This window comes from Gorilla gorilla, chromosome 23, assembly GCF_029281585.2.
Source record: "Gorilla gorilla gorilla isolate KB3781 chromosome 23, NHGRI_mGorGor1-v2.1_pri, whole genome shotgun sequence".
Taxonomy (NCBI): domain Eukaryota; kingdom Metazoa; phylum Chordata; class Mammalia; order Primates; family Hominidae; genus Gorilla; species Gorilla gorilla.
In genome coordinates, this window is record NC_086018.1 from 25,759,650 (window position 1) to 25,778,705 (window position 19,056).

At 51.9% G+C, this 19,056-nt stretch overlaps 1 protein-coding gene across 1 annotated transcript in view; it reads right to left on the reverse strand.

The window, feature by feature from the left end:
- Positions 1-1,448: 1,448 nt before the first annotated feature.
- Positions 1,449-19,056, reverse strand: part of MN1 (MN1 proto-oncogene, transcriptional regulator) — a 53,444-nt gene continuing 35,836 nt past the window's right edge. Inside the window, exon 2 of the mRNA XM_055374335.2 lies at positions 1,449-4,281. Within this exon, the coding sequence (XP_055230310.1) occupies positions 4,100-4,281 (182 nt within the window). The 3' untranslated portion in view covers positions 1,449-4,099. The remainder of the gene's footprint in view (positions 4,282-19,056) is intronic.

A 19,056-nucleotide genomic window follows, 5' to 3' on the forward strand; every position in this document is an offset into this window, starting at 1 on the left:
CCAGCGACAAAGTAACTATGGCGGGTAATCTTCCTAAATGTGTTCTTTGCTCCTGAGATGGGGAATTTCCTGGATGTAATTAAACATTTTACCAGCTTAATGCCAGTCTGGGGAGCTTCTGTTCACACGCTGCGTTAGTGTGATGTTTTCCAGGGTAGAGTCATTGGAGACACGTGTAAGCTGTTTGCCTCCACACTGAATGGCCGCACTGCAGCTCTCAATCTGCCGCCATCATTTCTGACTCATCTTCCCGCTCCAACCTGGCACTGGGCCCACCTACATTAGCCCTCTGATCTGCTGTGGGCTGTGAAAGAACGTAACTGCACCTGTTATAATTAGGTGTAAAATATGAGTTCAGAGGTTCTGATTCAGTAGTCTAGCACAAGGCCAGAAATCTGGAGTTAACAAGAGCCCTTAGGTGTTTCTGCGGCCAGGGTTCTGTGGACCATGCTTTGAGAAACACTGAGAGGTAAAGGTGCAAAAGGGAAGGACAGGAAGGGTCTGCAGTGGCCTCAGGTCTGAGGCTGCAGATGCCGGAGTGAAGCCACTGCCCAAAGAGTGGCCCATAGGCAAACCAATCCTTTTACAGGGCTGGTGCTCACAGTGAGCTTCCAGCTAGATGTTACTTGCTCCACTTAAGAAACAAAAAAACTGGGGGCTGTAGTTAAGCCGCTTGCCCAAGGTCCATGGCTGTAAGGGGAGGAAGCAGCATGCGCCCCAGGACGGCGCGACTCCAGACCGCCATCGGCTGCCCTGTTGTCAGATTATGGTGCTGATGCTGACGCTTTATGCATATGAAGCCCTTCCTACATGGTGTGTCCAGTGCATTGTCTCCGATAACAACCCCACGAGCTAGACCCCTTTCAAAGATGAGGAAAAGGTGGAGCTGAGAAGCTGCATAACTTGCAGGAGATTCCCAGGCTTAATAGGATCTGAAACTGAACACTAGAACCCAGAAGCATAAGCATCACCCTACACAGCCACCTGGGGGGCACTTCCGTTGCCCCCTCCCTCCTACATGAGTCAGATACAGGGTTCTTGGCCCCCAAAGGATCTTTCCCCCAAGGAGACGTTGGGCAATGTTTAGAGAGGTTTTTTTTTTTTTTTGGATGCCACAAGTTTTTTTTTTTTTTTTTTGGCATCTAGTGGGTGGAGGCCAGGAATGCCGTTCAACCTCCTCAAATGCCTAGTTGCCCCCCTTACACTCCAGCAAAGAATTAACAGGCCCAAAATGTCAATAGCGCCAAGGTTGAGAAATACTGAAATGACCCAACTTAGAAGAACATCAACACACACACAGACACACACACACAGACACACAGACACACCCACTACAGCATCCAAACCTACACCCCTATGTCCCATAGAATCTGAAGAGACTGATGTAAAAAGGGGATAGAGTTGGCAGGAAACAAAGAAAGCGAGCCCCACCCACAAATATACCACAGTCACCATTAACGTCATATTTATTGTTATTTAACTGCTCAGGAAAACATATACAGGTATATACAATATGCAGGAATACAGAAGACTGCACTTTACATATTTTTTTAAAAAAGAAAGAAAAAAATAACACTCAATTTCATGAGCTATTGTCACAGTCTTCCAACCAAGCATTTCAGAAATGAATTTCTTTTAAGAGTCAAAAAAGATTACAGGATTGCCTAACACACAGCAGAGTTAAGTTTTCATATTTTACATGTGCAATAACATTTTCGTTTTCTTTCCCAAAGAGTTTGCTATGCAGTACTGATTACCAGTGTTCGGAGTCTAGTGTGTAGGGTGTGTTTTTCATTTACTTTTATTCTTTCCATTAAACCAAATTTAATGAAATAACATCCTTTTGCTTAAGGCTATTTTTAAAGCTGTTTCATTCTGGGGTCGTGGGGAGCGAGAAAGTTTTTAAAACTTCAGGGGTTTCTGAGGTTGCCAGGACCATGAGCTAATTGGCAAAGTGTTGATGACTCAACGCTGGGAAAGTCAAAGACAGAAGTTAAGACACTTTGCTCCCCGGCCTTAAGCAATTAAGGAGAAATCATTCCTGTTTCAAAAGTAAAATGATGAGGCTCTCAAACAGCTGTACACTGCAGAATCACAGGGGTCATGGAGTCTTGCCCAGAATACGGTCAACTCTCCCACAGCCCATGGTGGGGGGAGATTCCCTTCCTTTCCACTCCTTTTGTAGCAGAACGCAGGAACTGCCTCGGCTCACACCTTTCTCGCTGATCAATTCATGCCACCTGCTTTGTCTGCCCTCTGAAGGCGGGTTTTGCTCCTCGTCAAGACTGCCCAGGCAAGAACCGCAGACTCAGACCCCAGCCAAAAGGACCGGCAGAAGGAAAGAGGGGAGAAGGGAGGGGAAAGAGTGAGGTTTTTCTGAAAGCTCCTCTCCCTTCGCTGAAAAGTTCTTTGAAATAAACAATGCGGGTGTTGTATGGTGAGCCCAGAGCCTTCAGGTCACTTGCTAAAAAAAGCCCAGATCTGCAAACTCTGAGGACCTGGAGGGGGTGGGGGAGCTCAAAGTGGAGCGTTTTAGTAAGACACGATCGTTAACAAAAACTGAAATTAAATATATAACCATCACGGATTTGGGTGAAGTGATATCAGTTACTTCCTGTCTAACCCACCCGGGAATCTATGTGCCCCCCACCACAAGCCATAAATGGCTTTTGCAGGCATCAGCAGCACCCAAAGTTGCCTGTCCCTGCCAACCACCACTCATCTCTGCTCAGAGCAGTTATTCCTTTGTGAAATGCTTGGGACATGGTTCTAGTTTTGCAACAGGGTGAGATTCCAAAAAAATGTTGGGGAGGGGGCAGAGGAATTCCAGAGTTCAAAACTAAAAGGCGCAGGAATCAAAGTCATTTCATTCTATTCTCTTTCTCTGTCCTCTAGCCCTCAGGAGTCTGCAGATCCCTGCAAAGGCTCAGAGAAGGCTGAGCAGGCTGAGCAAGAGGGTGCCTCATCCCTCCCAGGGGTGGGGTTGCCCAGGTTGGACTGGGGATGGAATGGGAGAGGTGGAGGAGATACACGCAGTCCCCTCCTTCTTCCCTGGGATGCCCGGCCAGGAACAGCTTTCAGAAAAGGGAAAGGGCTGAGAACAGCCTCCTCCAACTCCAGCGCCCGAGGCACAGCCAGCCTGGCTGCAGCAAGGGCAGCAGCCTTGCTCCAAAGACTGCAGGCTGGGAGCACACCATCCCCCATGCAGACCAAAGGCTGCTTAGCACAGCATGAAAATGCAGGGCCTGGGCATTTGCGAGGAGGCCCAGAAAAGGAGAGAAAACACTACTGTCGAACATTCCAACTCCTTCCCACAGAGCAGAGCTGGACACGTCCGCACGTCCATCGCAGAGAGGGGTGGCTTCCAGCAGGAGAAGAGAGAACTCAAGTGGAAGGGAACTGAAGGCTGAGCACTGTGTTTGCAGGAAGGAAAATATATTTTCTTAGGGAACAGACAAAACAAAATCCCAGGCGGAATACCTAAGGGGGGCATTCATTGTTTGGCTCCTGCCTGACTGATGACACTGGGGTGTCAATATATAACTTTGTGATGACAATTTGACTTTCACCCGGCAATATTCCAGAACTACTATTCTCCAGGATTTCCATTTTAATAAGCAGTGAACAAAGCAAAAAGAAAATAAAAGGGGAGGGGGTAAGAAAAGGAAAAAGAATAAAAAAGAAAGCAACTCTTGTCTTATTATGAAATAACAATACTTGGACATACAGCAGCATGAAAATAAAACAAGGAAAGAGGTCATCTAAAAAATGTATGCCAAGATTACCGAAACATGGGGAGTATCTAGAGGAAAAAGGCTTAAGCAAAAGTTTGCTAACTGCAGAAGGGTTAACACTGGTAACATACTGTGGCAGACAAGTTTCTTTTTTAAAAAAACTTTTGAGGTTCCCCCCCTTTAAATTAACCCTTTCCGGTCCATATGCCACTAAGCAGGTACCAACCTAGAGAAAAAAAAAAAAATCATCCACTCAGCAATAGTGGCCCTTTCAAATTAACAGAGGGGTGGGGTCAGGTTGAGGGGGAAGGAAAGAGACAGGGGGAGAGGAAGGGCCTGGTAGAGGAGGGGGTCTTTCTTGTCATTCAAGTTAGGGCAGCCACGAATGTCCCAAATCTGTTGGAGATGTCAGAATGCAGGGACCGCCAGGTGGGCACGGAGGCTCGAGCCTTGGCGTCACCCACGTCGTCTGTGCAGTGGACAGACAGGCACTGCAAGTGGCTGCCAGGCTGGGTTGCTGAGGCCTTGTTTGCAGGGAGGTCGTGGGCTGTGGAGAGAGAAGGAAGAGAGGACATTAGTGGCACACTCGTCTCTGAGGGACACCATAATGGGGGCCAAAGTGGCAGAGGCATACAAGACAGGCACCGTCCACGCCCTCTTTCCATGGCTAAAGCTGGTCCCAGAGGATCTAGAGATGTTGTTTCGAACCTTCTTGCTGTTACCCCTGATTCATCTGTGAGATCTCAGCCAAGGGAAGACCTCCCTGTTGGGCCTCAGTTTCCCCACTGGGAAATAGGAAAGTGAAGCAGGATAAACTCAGAGTTTGCCCATCTCTGATGCACCAGAGTTCCCAAAAGATTAACTGGACATGATCTAAGTCAGGAATGCTTCCTGGAGGAGGGGCATCTAAACTGGGCATCAAAGGATATGTAGGAGTTTGCCGCATGCAGTGAAAGGGTGGAGGGGAGGATTGTCTGGGTCCAGAACACAGCCTGTTTGTGTGTCATCCTCTGGAGAGACATTTGCTCAGGGCCTACCACGAGCTGGGAACTTTCTTAAAATGTGCCAGACTGCATACCAACTCCAGGGGGGGAGGATGATCACCTCTACTTTATAGCTAAGAAAACTGAGACTCAGAGAGGGAAAATGACTTGCCCCGAGTCACACAGGAGAAAGTGTGGAGTCACAGCACCCTTTCCAGAGGAGCAGGAAGGATGGAGAAGGTGCCTGTGGATACCCAGCTTGGCACAGCTGAGCCACAAAGACTAGACGCCCACAGCTCCCCAAGCCCCATGTGCTCCCCAATCCCCAAGCGCTCCCCAGTGCTTTCCAATCGCTCCCTTTTCAGCCCCTCTCCCACCTCTGAAGGTTCTGCCCCTCATTGGTGTGCAGGGGCTGAGGCTCCATAGAAGTGGCTTTGAGAGTGGGGGCATGGGAGAAGAGGAGCCCTTCGGGACACCTGCCTGTGTCTTTCATTCCCTCCTACGCTCTGGCCTTAGCTTTCTCATACTCCATTTTATAGATGAGAAGTCTGAGCCCCAGAAAGGCACAGAAACTTTCCTGGGGTCACACAGCTCCAACCTTACGGCTGAGAGAATCCAGTTGTAGCTCCGCAAAGGGACCCGAGGCCAGTCCCCTCCTCTGAAAAGAGGAGTGTCCGCCCAGCTCATGCACCTCCTTATGATGGCTAGTCAACCAGGCTGTTGATATGTACAAGGTGTTTGTATAAACTGTAAAGTGCTGTCCTCACAAGGACAGAAGGTGAAGTGTTCAGAGCAGGAGAGACAGAGAATCTGAGCTCCCCAATCAGACCAGCACAAAAGCACCATTCTCAGCTACTACGTGAAAGGACTCTGGGTGCCTGGGGTGGGGGAGTCTATTCCTCTCCCATACCCTTAGTGAAAATCCCCTGAACCCTCTTTTCATTGAGTCACACAATGCCAGAAAGCACCACAGATCACAGGGATGTCTGTGTTAGACACGCTTGAGGAGAAAGGAGCCTGACAACCATTCACATCTTAGTATAAATTAGACCAAAGCAGGGAATTTGCAGGACTTCTCATTTACGGTTACCACATGACCACTGGCTCTGTCCTGAGACCTGCCATATGTCAATGAAGAGTCTCATTATTCTCATTTCCTAGACTCTGACTTTAGAGTATGTCCAAGGTCACACAGCCTGGAAGGGACAGAAAGCTGGGTTTGAATATGGGCTGATGTTGAATTTCTGCCTCAGTAGTAGTGAGAAAAGCCGAAATTGGGGGTGGGGGCTCTGCTCCAGTTGAGGGAGCACACCCAGATACTGAACTCCATGACCGGCCTGCCCTCAATCCTCTGTGCAAGCCCAGCCAAGGGCCCTGTGCCAGGCAGGAGTCACCGGCCCACCCTGCCCTCTGGGATTAAGCAGGAGGCCTCCCCCAGGAGCTGAGCCACAGCCTGCAGAGAAAATCCTCCCAGAGGGATGGGCCCAGGCAGCTGAGGACAGGCCATGACTAACTGGGCTTGGGGCCCCCACCCTGGAGCCCCAGAGACACTCAGCTTTGGGACCTGCATGGTGGGAGGAGCCGGAGCTGGGCAGAAAGGAGACTTCCTTGGCCCCTTCCCTCATTCATGCAACTAACATGCCTTTATTGAGGACCTTCTATATGCCAGGCATGGTACAAACCCTATGGATCTAGCATGGAATAGGACAGACACTATCCCCACCCTCCTCCTGGAGCTGATGGTGAGGCCAGGAAACAGTGTCTCTTTGTGACCAAAGCACGGTCACTTTGAAGTCACAGCCCCACTACTGTGTGGCCAAGGCTCTACCATGTTCCCTCTCTGGACCTCAGTTTCCCCATTGGTGAAATGGGGATGATGTCATCTCCCCTGGGGCCTTGTAATGGCCTGGCACACAGACAGTCCCCCAAACAGTGCTGCTGGGACTGTCATTCATATCTGGGAGGGCCGGGGGTGAGGGGGGCTTTGCAGCCACTTAGAATCCCCTAAAGCCCCACTACTTCCTGGGGCCCAGCTAGGTGGGCGTGTTCCTGCCCATGAAACAGGAGCCTTTGCCCCATTTCACAGAAGGAGAAACTGAGGTTCTGAATCCAAGGTTTCAAAGCTAGTTAGTAGTGGTGAAATCTGGATGTTGTTAATACCCCACCCAGGGCTTCCTGGGGAGAAGGTACCCCAGGAAGCTTAAGGCATCAGAGGCAGAGTTTCTAGGAACATGGCAGGCCCTGGATTCTGGCAATACTGAGGCACAGTGCCCCAACCTTTGCTCTTGAACCCATGCTTGCCTTGTTCCCAGTGACCCCTCCACCCTACCCTGGTTAATATCTCCAAAGGAATTTTATTCCAAGCACTGCAAGATCTGGACTGGGGGTGGGGTGAGGGAAGTAGTATCTGCCACAGAGAGAGAGAAAGAGAGAAAATCTGAAAGGGGGTTATTTCCCCCACTTTGCACAAATTATCTCAAGGAATGAATGTAGCAATGCTTGAGCCCACTTTACAGATGAGGAAACAAACTCCGAGGGATGAAGCTCCTTGCCAAAGGAGAGATAAACTCTTTGCTCTGGGGCTGCAAGCACCCAGAAAGTGAAAGAAAATTCCTGAGCAACACACCGGGCAGAGGAAGCTGGGTCTGCCAAGTGATGGGTAAGACAGACCCAAATGGCCAAATTTTCTAAAGACGCTTTCATCCCCAGGTTACAGCCATAAGCGTGCCGTGCACTAACGCCAGAAACCATTGCTGTTCTTATTAGGGGTGGATTTAATGAGGGCGTCCCAGGCACACAACTGAACACTTCTGTGTATTATCTAAGCCCATCACCCAGCAAGCCCATCAGTGGGGGTATCCCTTCTCCCCACCCCGGCAGGGCCACCCTAGGCTCAGAGAGGGTGAGAGCCTTGCCAGATGTCACAGAGCATGGGTGCAGGATTCCCCAGCCTCCGCCTAGAATGAGCAAGAGAGCCAACCAGTCTGGTATCCACAGGGAATATTTTTAAGAGAGAATATTATTCTTCAGTTCTTGACAACCCAAGCATGACCAAACTCATCCTCCCGCCGGATTCATTCCAGCTAGGGGGACCTAACACGCCCTCAGACCGCGGCTCCCCAGGGCTGCCGAGTCGCTGCCGATAAATCAGTCCCACGGAAGCCGCCTCAAGTCATGGCCTGCCCCAGCTCAAGAGAGGCCCTCAGTCTCTGCTCCTTGAGGCGGTAAGCACGCCAGCCCCCACGCCAGGACCCAGAGATAAAACCACCCCCTTGCCAAGCTCCCAGGGTTGGGGGAGATCCTGGAGTCACTCAGCGCCCAGCACTGGCAGACACCACAGGACCCAGTGAATGCTGTTCTGTTTTCCACTTGATTGTCAGCCTCCCCCATCAGACTGTGGCCATGTGGAGAAGGGCAGGTTTGGTCTGTTCACCCCCGGACCCTGCACACACCAGGCCCTCAGTTGGGTCCAGTGTACTGACTGTGAAGCGCCCTTTATCCCCATTTGACAGACGAGAAGACTGAGGCTCTAAGGGGCAGGAGCTACCCAGGGGTCACCCACGGCCATGTCACCAGCTCTGGGGGTGTGGCTCTCTCCTCTCAGCCCAGGATTCCCAGCTGCTCAGGCCAGGGTGGAATCCCAAATGCCCCATACCTGGGCAGCTCCTGTCTGCAGAGCCACAGTTTCCTCATCTGCAACTTGGGGGTGGTGATTCCTGCTGAGCCCGGCTAAGAGCAGCATGGGAGACCTCACGAGAGACTGGCAATACCATGTGCATGTTGGGGGGTCAGTCCCAGAGGCTGGGGCAACATCATCTCAAAACAGATAACCCTGTGTGTGCCTCACCCGATTCAGGCAGCACAGGGGGGCCGAGGGCAGGAGCCTCTGGTTCTTGGGGACTGATGAGCATGCCTGCCCAGCAAGGAAAGACTGCAGGACAGTTTTTAAGGACAGCTATGGCCAGAAAGAACCACCTCACGCTGCACGCCCAGGGTCAAGGCCCAGAGCTGAGACAGACACCCCTGCTGTTTCTCCTCCCAAAAGCACTCCTCAGCTTTTCTTCATGGCACAAATCCTCGCTGATCTTCCAGCCTCTTCCTACTACCCCGTCACCCCTGCCCTGAACACCACAGCACTTCATTTGGTCATCATGCTGCAGAGGTTCAGTCTGCCCCCTGCTCACCCCGCTGCGATCACGAGACCCACGTCGGATTCTGTCTTCCAAACTTCTCCGTCCACAATGGAGACAGTCAGTTCCATTAAGGGAAGGAGAGAACCAGGAGCAGGTACCAAAAAAAGCAATTGCGTGAATAACTCAACTCACTCTGTTTCTCTTACAGGGTTCAACAATGATAGTGGCCACCATTCGTGGAGCAAGGAACTTTTCTACATCACTTCAGCTCTCAGAATCTCGGTTCTAGGAAATGGGGGAAATAATAGGACCGGCCGTGATGGAGGCAGTTAGGAGAATTAAGTGAAATAATCCATGCAAAACGTTTAGCACGTGGGGCGCTCCTGCCAACGCTGGCTATGAGTACAGCCTGTCAATGTTGTTGGCCAGCCTGCAGGTGACAGTGGGGACCTGCAGGGCTGGGCCCGGCGAGGGCTGAGTGACCCTTCTGCAGGTTGTGCCTGGGGTGAAGGGAGAATGGAAAAGAGGGGACGTTTACCTGGGGATGTTGCATTTTAAATTTTGCTTCTAGAGATGCCACCCACCCATAGAGGGGGCCGAGTTTTCTTTTTTTCTTTGAAGTCAGCAAAACAGGCCTCGTCATCACCCTGCTCTGTACTAAAATCCCCGGACCAGGTTCCAATGTGGGTGAGCCACGTGCTCAGGCGTCGTGAGCCGGGCGGAGGTGGCTGCCACCTCCCACGCCAGGCAAAGGGCTGCCTTGGTGGTTCTCCCAGCCACGGTTCCACCACTAAGCCCCAGGGAAGGAGACTTCTGACCCAGCCACCTCCTGCTCCGCTGCCTACCTGAGGGAAAGCCAGGGGTATTCGGGAAGAAGGACAGAGCCCAACAACTGCCCATATCAAGGGCTCCCTGGGTACTCCCCCAGAGCATGGCCCGGGCTAGGTGCTAACCTCTTCTCTAATACGGGAGGAGTAAGAGAACCTACCTTGCAGGTTGCTAGGAGGATTAAGTGAGATGACAGCTGGAAAGCCTTCAGCATAAGGTGAGCCCTTCGTCAAAAAAGGGTAGCTGCCCTGACACTTATCATTCTTTTGTTGTTGTTGTTTTTCTTTTTCTTTTAGAGATAGAGTCTCACTCTGTCACCCAGGCTGGAGTGCAGTGGCACAATCATAGCTTACTGCAACCTCAACCTCCTGGGCTCAAGCAATCCTCCCACCTCATCCTCCCAAGTAGCTGGGACTATGGGTGTGCACTACCACACTCGGCTAATTTTTTAAAATTTATTTTGTAGAGATGAGGTTCTCACTATGTTGCCAAGCCTAGTCTTGTATTCCTGGGTTCAAGCAATCCTCCCATCTCAGCCTCCCGAAGTGCTGGGATCACAGGGGTGAGCCACCATGCCTGGCCACATTTTTCCTTCTAATCCCCTAACCTGGTACTACTGTTGCTCTTTACAGATGAACTGAAAGATGGTCCAGAGAGTCAGAGCCTGATCAAGGTCACACGGAGTCAGGGGCAGAGCCAGGCCTGCAATCCAGCCCCTGGTTTTTGTTTTGTTTTTTTGTAGAGATGGGGTCTTGCTATGTTGCCCAGGCTGGTCTCAAACTCCTGGGCTCAAGTGATCTGCCCACCTTGGCCTCCCAAAGTGCTGGGATTACAGGCGTGAGCCACCACACCCGGCCCACTCTTACTGTTCGTGGCACTGGAGGCAGCCAGAGCTAGAACTGCCGCATGCCAGCTTTGTGCCATGGGGCAGTTTCTTCATCCCTGTGGGTGCTAGAAGCTGCCGAGGCTGGGGGTCAGGGTGCAATCCCAGGCAGAGCTGGAGAATGAGAATTCCGGGCGTATTTTTAACTCGGGGCTTATGTAAGAAGCAGTGTGGGCCCCAGCACACAATAGCGGATGACTCTCGCCCAACTCACCCTCGCTGGATTCCGACAAAGGGAAATGTATTTTGGTTTTTCCTTTATTTGGACCTGGTGCGGGGAGACATTGGGTTCTGTGACAGCTGCCACTCAACCGGGGGGCTGGGCGACTGGGCCTGGAAGCTGAGGCAGGTCTGGTGGCCACAGGGCTGAGCCACCACTTCTCGGAGCCTTCGTGCTACAGCCTGGGAGTCTCTTAGGCCCCACACACACTTATCTGTGACCCCCAGACCTTGGTAGCTTTTCTGTTCCTCACCTCCTTAGAAGGGCAGGGCCATTGCATCCAAGCCAGCCCCGGGCATTCCAGGTCACTCTTCCCTCCTCCCCATCCCCCACAGTCAGCCCAGGCACCAAGGAGGGAAGAGGCTGCCTCCAAAGTCTGCCCACTTTTCTCCTGCCCCACTACCCCACCCTGGCCCACACACCCACCATCTCCTGCCTGCAGCTGCTACCTTGCCTCACTCTCTGCTTACACACTGCCCTCCAAACCTGTCAGCTGGGGGAGTTTCCTGAAGCACCAACCAAAGCAGGCCTCTCTCCTGCTTGAACCTTCCGTGGCTCCCCAGTGCCTCGCAGCTTTGCATGCCCCAGGCTGACTCCCTCTTGGGCCTCTGACCTCATCGCTCAGTGCTCTCTCCTGCACTGAAGCCCCAACTGTACATTCTCTCAGCAGAGCCCTGATCCTTCCACCTCCACACCTTTGCTGCTGCGGTTTTTTCTGCCTAGAGCACCTGCCCCTCCTCACCCCAGGTGACTCCTGCCATCCTACCTGGCTGTCAGCCCCATGGCGATGTTTCTCCAACACCCCTACTCTGAGATGTGCATACTTCTCTCCCTGCTGGCAGATGGCATCCCTGGCTCCGGCTACCATGATGGTAATGATACCGCTAGCTGCAGGCTTGCTGGCTTCAGGGACGTGCTCACACATCTTGCTCTGGCAGAGGGGTGTTCTGAGGTCAGGGCCCCTCACCAACAGGCCACCAAACACAGAAAACATCACGGGGGACTTTGGAGTCAGATGACCAAGGTCTGTATCCTGGTCCCTGGCATTTTTCCCAGCAGCTCAAGCTTGGGCAAGTCACTTTCCCTCTCCGAGCCTCACCTTTCTTCTCTGTGAAATGGGAAGAAGATAAGGTTCTATTGTGCCTAGCATATGGCAGGTACCCAGGAAAATGCTACCAGCTATCAGAGCAGACAGAAGTCACAGGAGTAGAGAGCCTTGCCCAGTAGAAAGTACAGTCACAGGTTTTTGTTTTTTGGTTTTTTTTGTTGTTGTTTTTTTGAGACAAGATCTAGCTCTATTACCCAGGTTGGAGTGCAGTGGCATGATCACAGCTCACTACAACCTCTGCCTCCCAGGCTCAAGCAATACTCCCAACTCAGCCTCCAAAGTAGCTGGGACTACAGGCGTGCACCACCACGCCCAGCTAATTCTTGTATTTGTTTTATACAGATGGGAGTTCACCATGTTGCCCAAGCTGGTCTCAAACTCGTGAGCTCAAGCAATCCACCTACCTTGGCCTCCCAAAGTGTTGGGATTATAGGCATGAGCTACCGTGCTCAGTCACAGGCTTTTGACTGCAGTGCTAAGACCTGTCTCCAAGAACCTACCACTGAGAAAAGTGGAGGATTTGACCCCTGTGGAGTTGGCCCCCACAGCCCAACTAGAACCCGTCTGCGGGGCCCCACAACCCCAAGAACGACCCTGACTTGGCTGCCTGTGCACACTTGATCCCTGGGCCACGTCCCCTTCTATAGAAAGATAGATGGGGCCTGGGAAACTCAAAGACTCTGGGCTCAGGGGCAGGAACAGCAAATCTCAGCCAGATATCAGGGATCAGAAAGAAGGTCTACACGGCCACCAACCAAGCAGGAAAACAGCAAACCTGAAACTTCACGGTTGGCTCCCACCCCAACCCTCCCGGACACGCATCAGCTTAGAGGTTGTCCCAACTCTGAGCTTGGAGGCCTGAGTTCAAAGCCCACCATGGTCTGAATCTCAACTCTGCCCCTCACGAGCTCTGTGATCTTCGGTGGGTCCACTTGCTGAGCCTCAGTTTCCCTATCTGTAGAAGGGGATAACAATCCCTCCAGTGACAATGGCCTGGAGACCCTAAGGGCAGACATGCCCATGTGGCTGCCACCTGCTTCCTAGCACACAGTAGGCACCTGATAAGTATTTGTTAAGTGTTTTAATGAATGGCTCACATTTTCATCTCAGCTCTGTCACCTTGCTTGCTGCGTGATCCTGGGCAAGTCACTCCCCCTCTCTGGGCCTAACTGGCCCTCTCTAAAATGACTAGTGGTTTGGGTAGATATACAACCCTCCCCCCAAATCCCTTCTATCCCTCTGGGGCAATCAGATTTCACATTTGAGCTGGGCAAGGTGGCTTACATGTGTAATCCCAGCAATTTGGGAGGTGCAGGTGGGAGGACTGCTTAAGGCCAGGAGTTCAAGACCAGCCTGATACTGTCTCTATAAAATTTTTTTAAATTAACCAGACATTGGCTGGGCGTGGTGGCTCACACCTGTAATCCCAGAACTTTGTGAGACCAAGGTGGGTGGATCACTTGAGGTCAGGAGTTCATGACCAGCCTGGCCAACATGGTCCCATCTCTACTAAAAATACAAAAATTAGCCGGGAGTAGTGGCACATGCCTGTAATCTCAACTACTTGGGAGGCTGAGGCAGGAGAATCGCTTGAACCCAGAAGGCAGAGCTTGCAGTGAGCCGAGATCACACCACTGCACTCCAGCCTGGGCCACAGAGCAAGACTCCGTCTCAAAGAAAAAAAAAAATTAACCAGACATGGTGGTGCATGCTGGTAGTCCCAGCTGCTTGGGAGGCTGGGGCAGGAGGATCTATTGAGCCCAGGAGATTGAGGCTGTAGTGAGCTGGGATCATGCCACTGCACTCCAGCCTGAGTGACAGAGCAAGACCCTGTCTCTAAAAAAAATAAAGAAAGAAAGATTTTACATTTTATGATATAGGCAAGAGTCTGGGGCAGAAGCCTAAGCAAAGGCCACTGAGACATCTTGACCTGAGCTCAGGGAACCACACCCACAACCCCAAGGATGGGGACGAAGAGATAGTGGCCAATAGCCTGCGTGACACTCTAGGCATCCCACCGGGGCCACGCAGAGCCCGAGGCAGGCCCAGGAGACTAGCCACTCCTTGGCCCAGCCCTATGCCTGTGTCCCCTGCCCCTTCTCTGCCCTCCCATCAATGACAACTTCCATCAATAGTGTCACCGTGGCAATCGAGAAAAGGAAAAAGGAAAGCAGACCACATCTCTATGCGAGTCGGCTCCAGGGCGTGACCGTGAACATGACCTGCAGGCTCAGTCGGTCACAGTGAATGACTCCAACACCCAGAGGGAGAGATGGCCCGACACACTAGCCCATTTTACAGCAGAGGACACTGAGCCTCAAGGAGGCAATGCCACAGGCGCAGGTTCACACAGCCAGCCATCCGCAGAGCCAAGGTCACACCCAGAGATGTCTGATGTCACAGTGTGTGGTTTTTATCAAAGTTGCATGGAAAAGGGAAACATCATTGGCCAAAGTGACTGGCACGACCTCTCCCACCCCACCACCACCCCCAATTTCTCTCTTGCAAGCATTCTCCTCCTTTCAGTCTGTCTCGTTCTCGTTCTCTCTCTTTCTCTCTCTCTCTCTCCCTCATGTCTTGCTCTTATTCACCCTCCCTCTGTCCATTATCCATCCTCTCTCTCTCTCGCTCTCTCTTATTCTTCCTCTTTCTGCCCCTCCATCCGTGTCTCCCTCCCTCTCTCCTTCTCCCCTCCCTCTTATTCTCTAGTTCTTCTTATTTCTCTCTCTCTTTCTCTCTCTCTCTCACACACACACTTTTTGGGGAAAAAAAAAAAAAACCCAAGGCTCACAGATGGGATGAGAACTTCCCAGGGTGACACAGAAGCTGAGGACAAAACCGGACAGCCCCCGCCCCTTCAACGTTTCTTCCCTCACCACTGATGTTACCAAAGTTTCAGCTGCAACCTTCCCCCATCTGACAGGAGGCAGCACACGGTGGGGATGAGGGCACCTGGGGGCAGGGAGGGCCTGCATTCCCCTTCTGCCCTGGGCACAGAGCCAGGTGCGAAGACAGCCCCCCAACTCATGATGGGCGGGAGGGGTCTGCAAGGCCCCCCCTTTCCAGGCCCCACAAGGGTGAAGCAGAGGCCTCGCGCCGGCCGCTGCAGCAGTGCAGTCTGGTGAGAGGCTGGGCCAGGCCCCTGGAAGCCTTAGGAAATTAATTTGAGTTGACTTGGCTGAGGGCAGCTGTCATTTAGATTGAGAACTGGCCGAGGGCTCCACGGAGGAGAGGCTGCAAGGGCATCATCGGAACCAGGCTGCCAGGAGCTGGGGGCAGGACCGGGGAATGCGGGGGGAGGCTGAGTCCTAGGGACCGTCCCTGGCCCTGAAGGAGGGGATGAGGTGGTGCATGACAGCCGCAGACGGCAGGATGGACAGAGTGGGCTCCTCGCACCAGGCCTGGGCATCTCTGATTGGGCTCCCTGTCCTGCCTGGCACCTCCGGCCACGCGGCCAGTGACCTGTGACAGATGCAGCCCTGCACACCCTGGGGCCACTCCTGACCTGTATGCTGCTAAGATGTGACAGGCCCCAGGGGGCTGAGGGCCAGTCGCTTAGCCTGCACCTTCCTCCTGATGGTGGTGTTGCCCGCGTGCTTATGCAAAAGCACAGCCCATTGGTTCTGAGGAAATTGACTCCTCTGAGCCTCAATTTCCTCATCTATGAAATGGGGATGGAGACAGTATCATTCTCATAGGAGGGAAGGCCTGGGGGCAATGCAAGCAAAGTGCTTAGCACAGTGCCAGGGGCTGACTTCACCCCATAAATAGTAGCTGCCATTCTGGAAATACTCTCAAATATGATAATAGTATTTGCTGGTAATACCGGTAATGCTGGTAATAGTATTACCATTAAGTACTATTATTATATTTGAGAGTCTCTCCAGCCCTGTCTCCAGCACAGCCCTCCCCCTCTCTGTTTTCTTGCCTTCTTGCCCAAGATTCACCCACAGTGTTAGACCCTATACTGAGTGGCCTGGGCAGGATGCTGTACCTCTCTGAGCCCCAGCATGCTCGCACAGAAACTGGAGCAACTAAACACCAGGGCTGACACCTCACTGAGCTCCTAGCACTCTGCCTGGCAAGTGGTAAGTCATTCAACAAATAATGATTTTTATCTATAATAATAAAAAAAAAAAGTAAACAAATAGAGGCCAAGTGCGGTGGCTCACGACTGTAATTCCAACACTTTGGGAAGCCGAGGCAGGAGGATTGCTTGAGCCCAGGAGTTCAAGACCATCCTAGGCAACATAGCAGGACACTGTCTCAAAAAAAAAAATAAAAAATAAAACATTAGCCAAGCGTGGTGGTGTGTGCCTATGGTCTCAGCTACTTGGGAGGATCACTTGAAACTGGGATTTCGAGGCTGCAGTGAGCTGTGATGGGGCCACTGCACTCTGGCCCGGGTGACAGAGCAAGACCTTATCTCAAAAAAACAAAACAAAACAAAACAAATATACATTCACACGTATTTGGAATTAGAGCCTCATTGCTTCCAGCCCATTGGAGGAAACATGAGGTTCAGTGCAAGTCTGGATTTTAAAAAAACACATTTTCAAAGTGCTGATACTTTGGGTGGAGGTCCTATGGAGCACCTGCCTCATCCCCCCCATCCGTGGGTCTGCCAGGAGCTCTGGGGTATTTTCCTGTGTCGGGTCAGCACAGCTGGCAAGGGGCCGGCTTACCCACATAAGTTCCCACGCACTGCTTCATCGCCGGGGAAGGGCTTTGCATAGGGGTCAGTTGTGCACAGTCACGCACTTTGGAGACAGAGGCCTGAGTTTGAAATCCATCCCTGCCACTGTTGGGTTGTGTGACCCTGGATCAGCCACTTTGATGCCTCCACTGCCTCCTCTGAAAAATGGGTTTGGTCATTCCTTCCTTGCAAAGAAGGGGATGAACTGGTACCCAACCGACAGTCAAAGTCCTGCTACCATTATCAATTCCCCAAGCCTGGGCCTAGGGCAGCCTAGAGGAAGGGAGTCCTCGTGAGGCCACTAACAACGTGGCAATAAGCTGATCACAGCCACACGTGTGCCTGCAGCCATGTGCTGGGCACTGAGCTCAGAGAGGTGAACCCAACACAGGTCCCACCCCCCTCCAGAGCTCCCACCCTATGGGAGAGATATTCCGGTAAACACGAACCTGCAAAATAGAGCAGGAGCTCCACCAGAGTAAAAGGCAGGCCCATGTTGTGAGATCTGAGGGGAGAACTGGGGATCCTGGAAGACTTCACAGAGGAGGGGGTGTGCAAGTTGGGGGTTAAGCAGGCTTTGCAGGAGGAGGAGGTGAGAGGAGCATGCCAAACCCAGGCGTGACTCCTTCCAAAGCAAGAGACTGGCCCAGCGACCCTGATTTAGGGATGGGTGTGAAACGAGGGAAGAGGAGGCTGCAAAATTCAAGTGAGGTCAGTCACGGAGACCCCTGGAAGAAGTTAGACCGTGTTCCTGCCAGCAATGGGGAGCCAAGGAAGGCTTCTGAGTAGAGAAGGAGCATCGAGAATCCATCAAAATTAATAAAGGGGCTTGCACCTCATCCATCTAACCTTGCCGTAGAACACCTGACTTAGAAACATAGTCCCTTATTGAGAACCAAGTCCCTTGTATTCTCCAGCTCTAAGCAAGGTGAGGGAAAAGAGTCCCACTCCCATGGGAACGGTACCTTGAGAGAGCTTGGGTCTCACTGGGCTGGCCAGGTGCCCAAGGCAGCTTCTAAGTCAGATGCCTCTAACTTGGGGCCCCAAGAAATTCAGCTTAGTTCCTCATTCCAGCCCTGCCACATCTCAGACGGTGACCTCTACAAGGGGCTCCACCTCCCTGTGCCTCTACTTCCCCTCTGCACAATGGATGTGATCATCATGCTCTGTGCATTACATCACCAAGTCCTCTCTGAGGCTACAGGTAGGGAATCAGAAGCCTGAGAGGAATGGGGACTCGTGCCAGGTCATCCAACAGTGAGCAGAAGGGCTGAGGGCAAGTCACTTAATCTGTCTGTGTCTTGGTTTCCCCATCTGTGAAATGAGATCTTAGACCTACCGGGCAGGGCTGCCAGGAGAATGACATATGATATTACCAATAACATAATTACCGCTAGTACCTATCACATGTTCATTCTTTTAAACTCAATAATTCCTCATGTAACCCTGGAGGAAGCATCTATTCTCCTCGTCCCATTTCTCAGATAAAGACGCTGCTAGGGTCAGCCCACTACAGCACACAAGTCAAAACTGGCCCACTCCCTGTCTTTGTAAATAAAGTTTCATTGGAACACAGCCTTGCTCATTTGTTTACATTTTGTTTATGGCTGTTTTCCTAGAGGTGCATCAGATTGCAAGCACTGGGCAGAGTTCTTCAGAGAAATGGTTAAACAAATATCTGGGCACCTCATGACCCAGTCAAGGTAACACATAAAATTAACCATCACATATATAACCCACAAACCTAAAATATTTGCTATAGATTGGGCCCTTTGCGGAGAAAGTATGCTGACCCTTGAACCTGAGGCTCAGAGAGGTGACGTCACTTGTCCAAGTTCGCATAAGAGGAGGTTGCAAGCCAGGCACCCAGTAGGTGCTCAGTCCACGCTCCTGATCTATGAAGATTCGTGCTGTCACTTTTAGGGAGTCAGAAATGTCCTCGTCATTTGCTATGGCCCTCATCTTCCCTCTTGGGCTACAGCAGAAACCTCTTTGTCTTTCTACTTAAAAATCAATAGAACATTATTAGGAGCAGAGGGCTGCTGTTAAAAAAAAAAATCATTCCAGAACACAGCCACAAAAAAGGAGAAAGGTGGGTTTTCTGAAGCCGAATGAGTCAGCCACGTCAGGCAGGAGGGAGACTCGAGCGGGGGCTCCCAGCACTTACCCCTGCAAGGCCTCTGAGGACCCCCGTGTGGGCTGCATGGCCTGCCCAGCAAACAGCAGCTCAGCTTCAACTCTGAAAGGACAGACTGATGGGCAAAGCAGACAGTGACCGGCCGGGCAAGCGGGAACTGAGTGGACAGTAGTGGGGGGAGCACTGACCCGGGGCTGGGCCAGGTTCTCTCCATAGCACTATGAGAAACCAAGGCCACGCAGCAAAAATGGCAGAGCCTGGATTTGAACCCAGGTCTACATGAGTCTAGAGGCTGTGTCTTCTTACCCGCTACCTGGTGTGTGCCTGGAAGGGG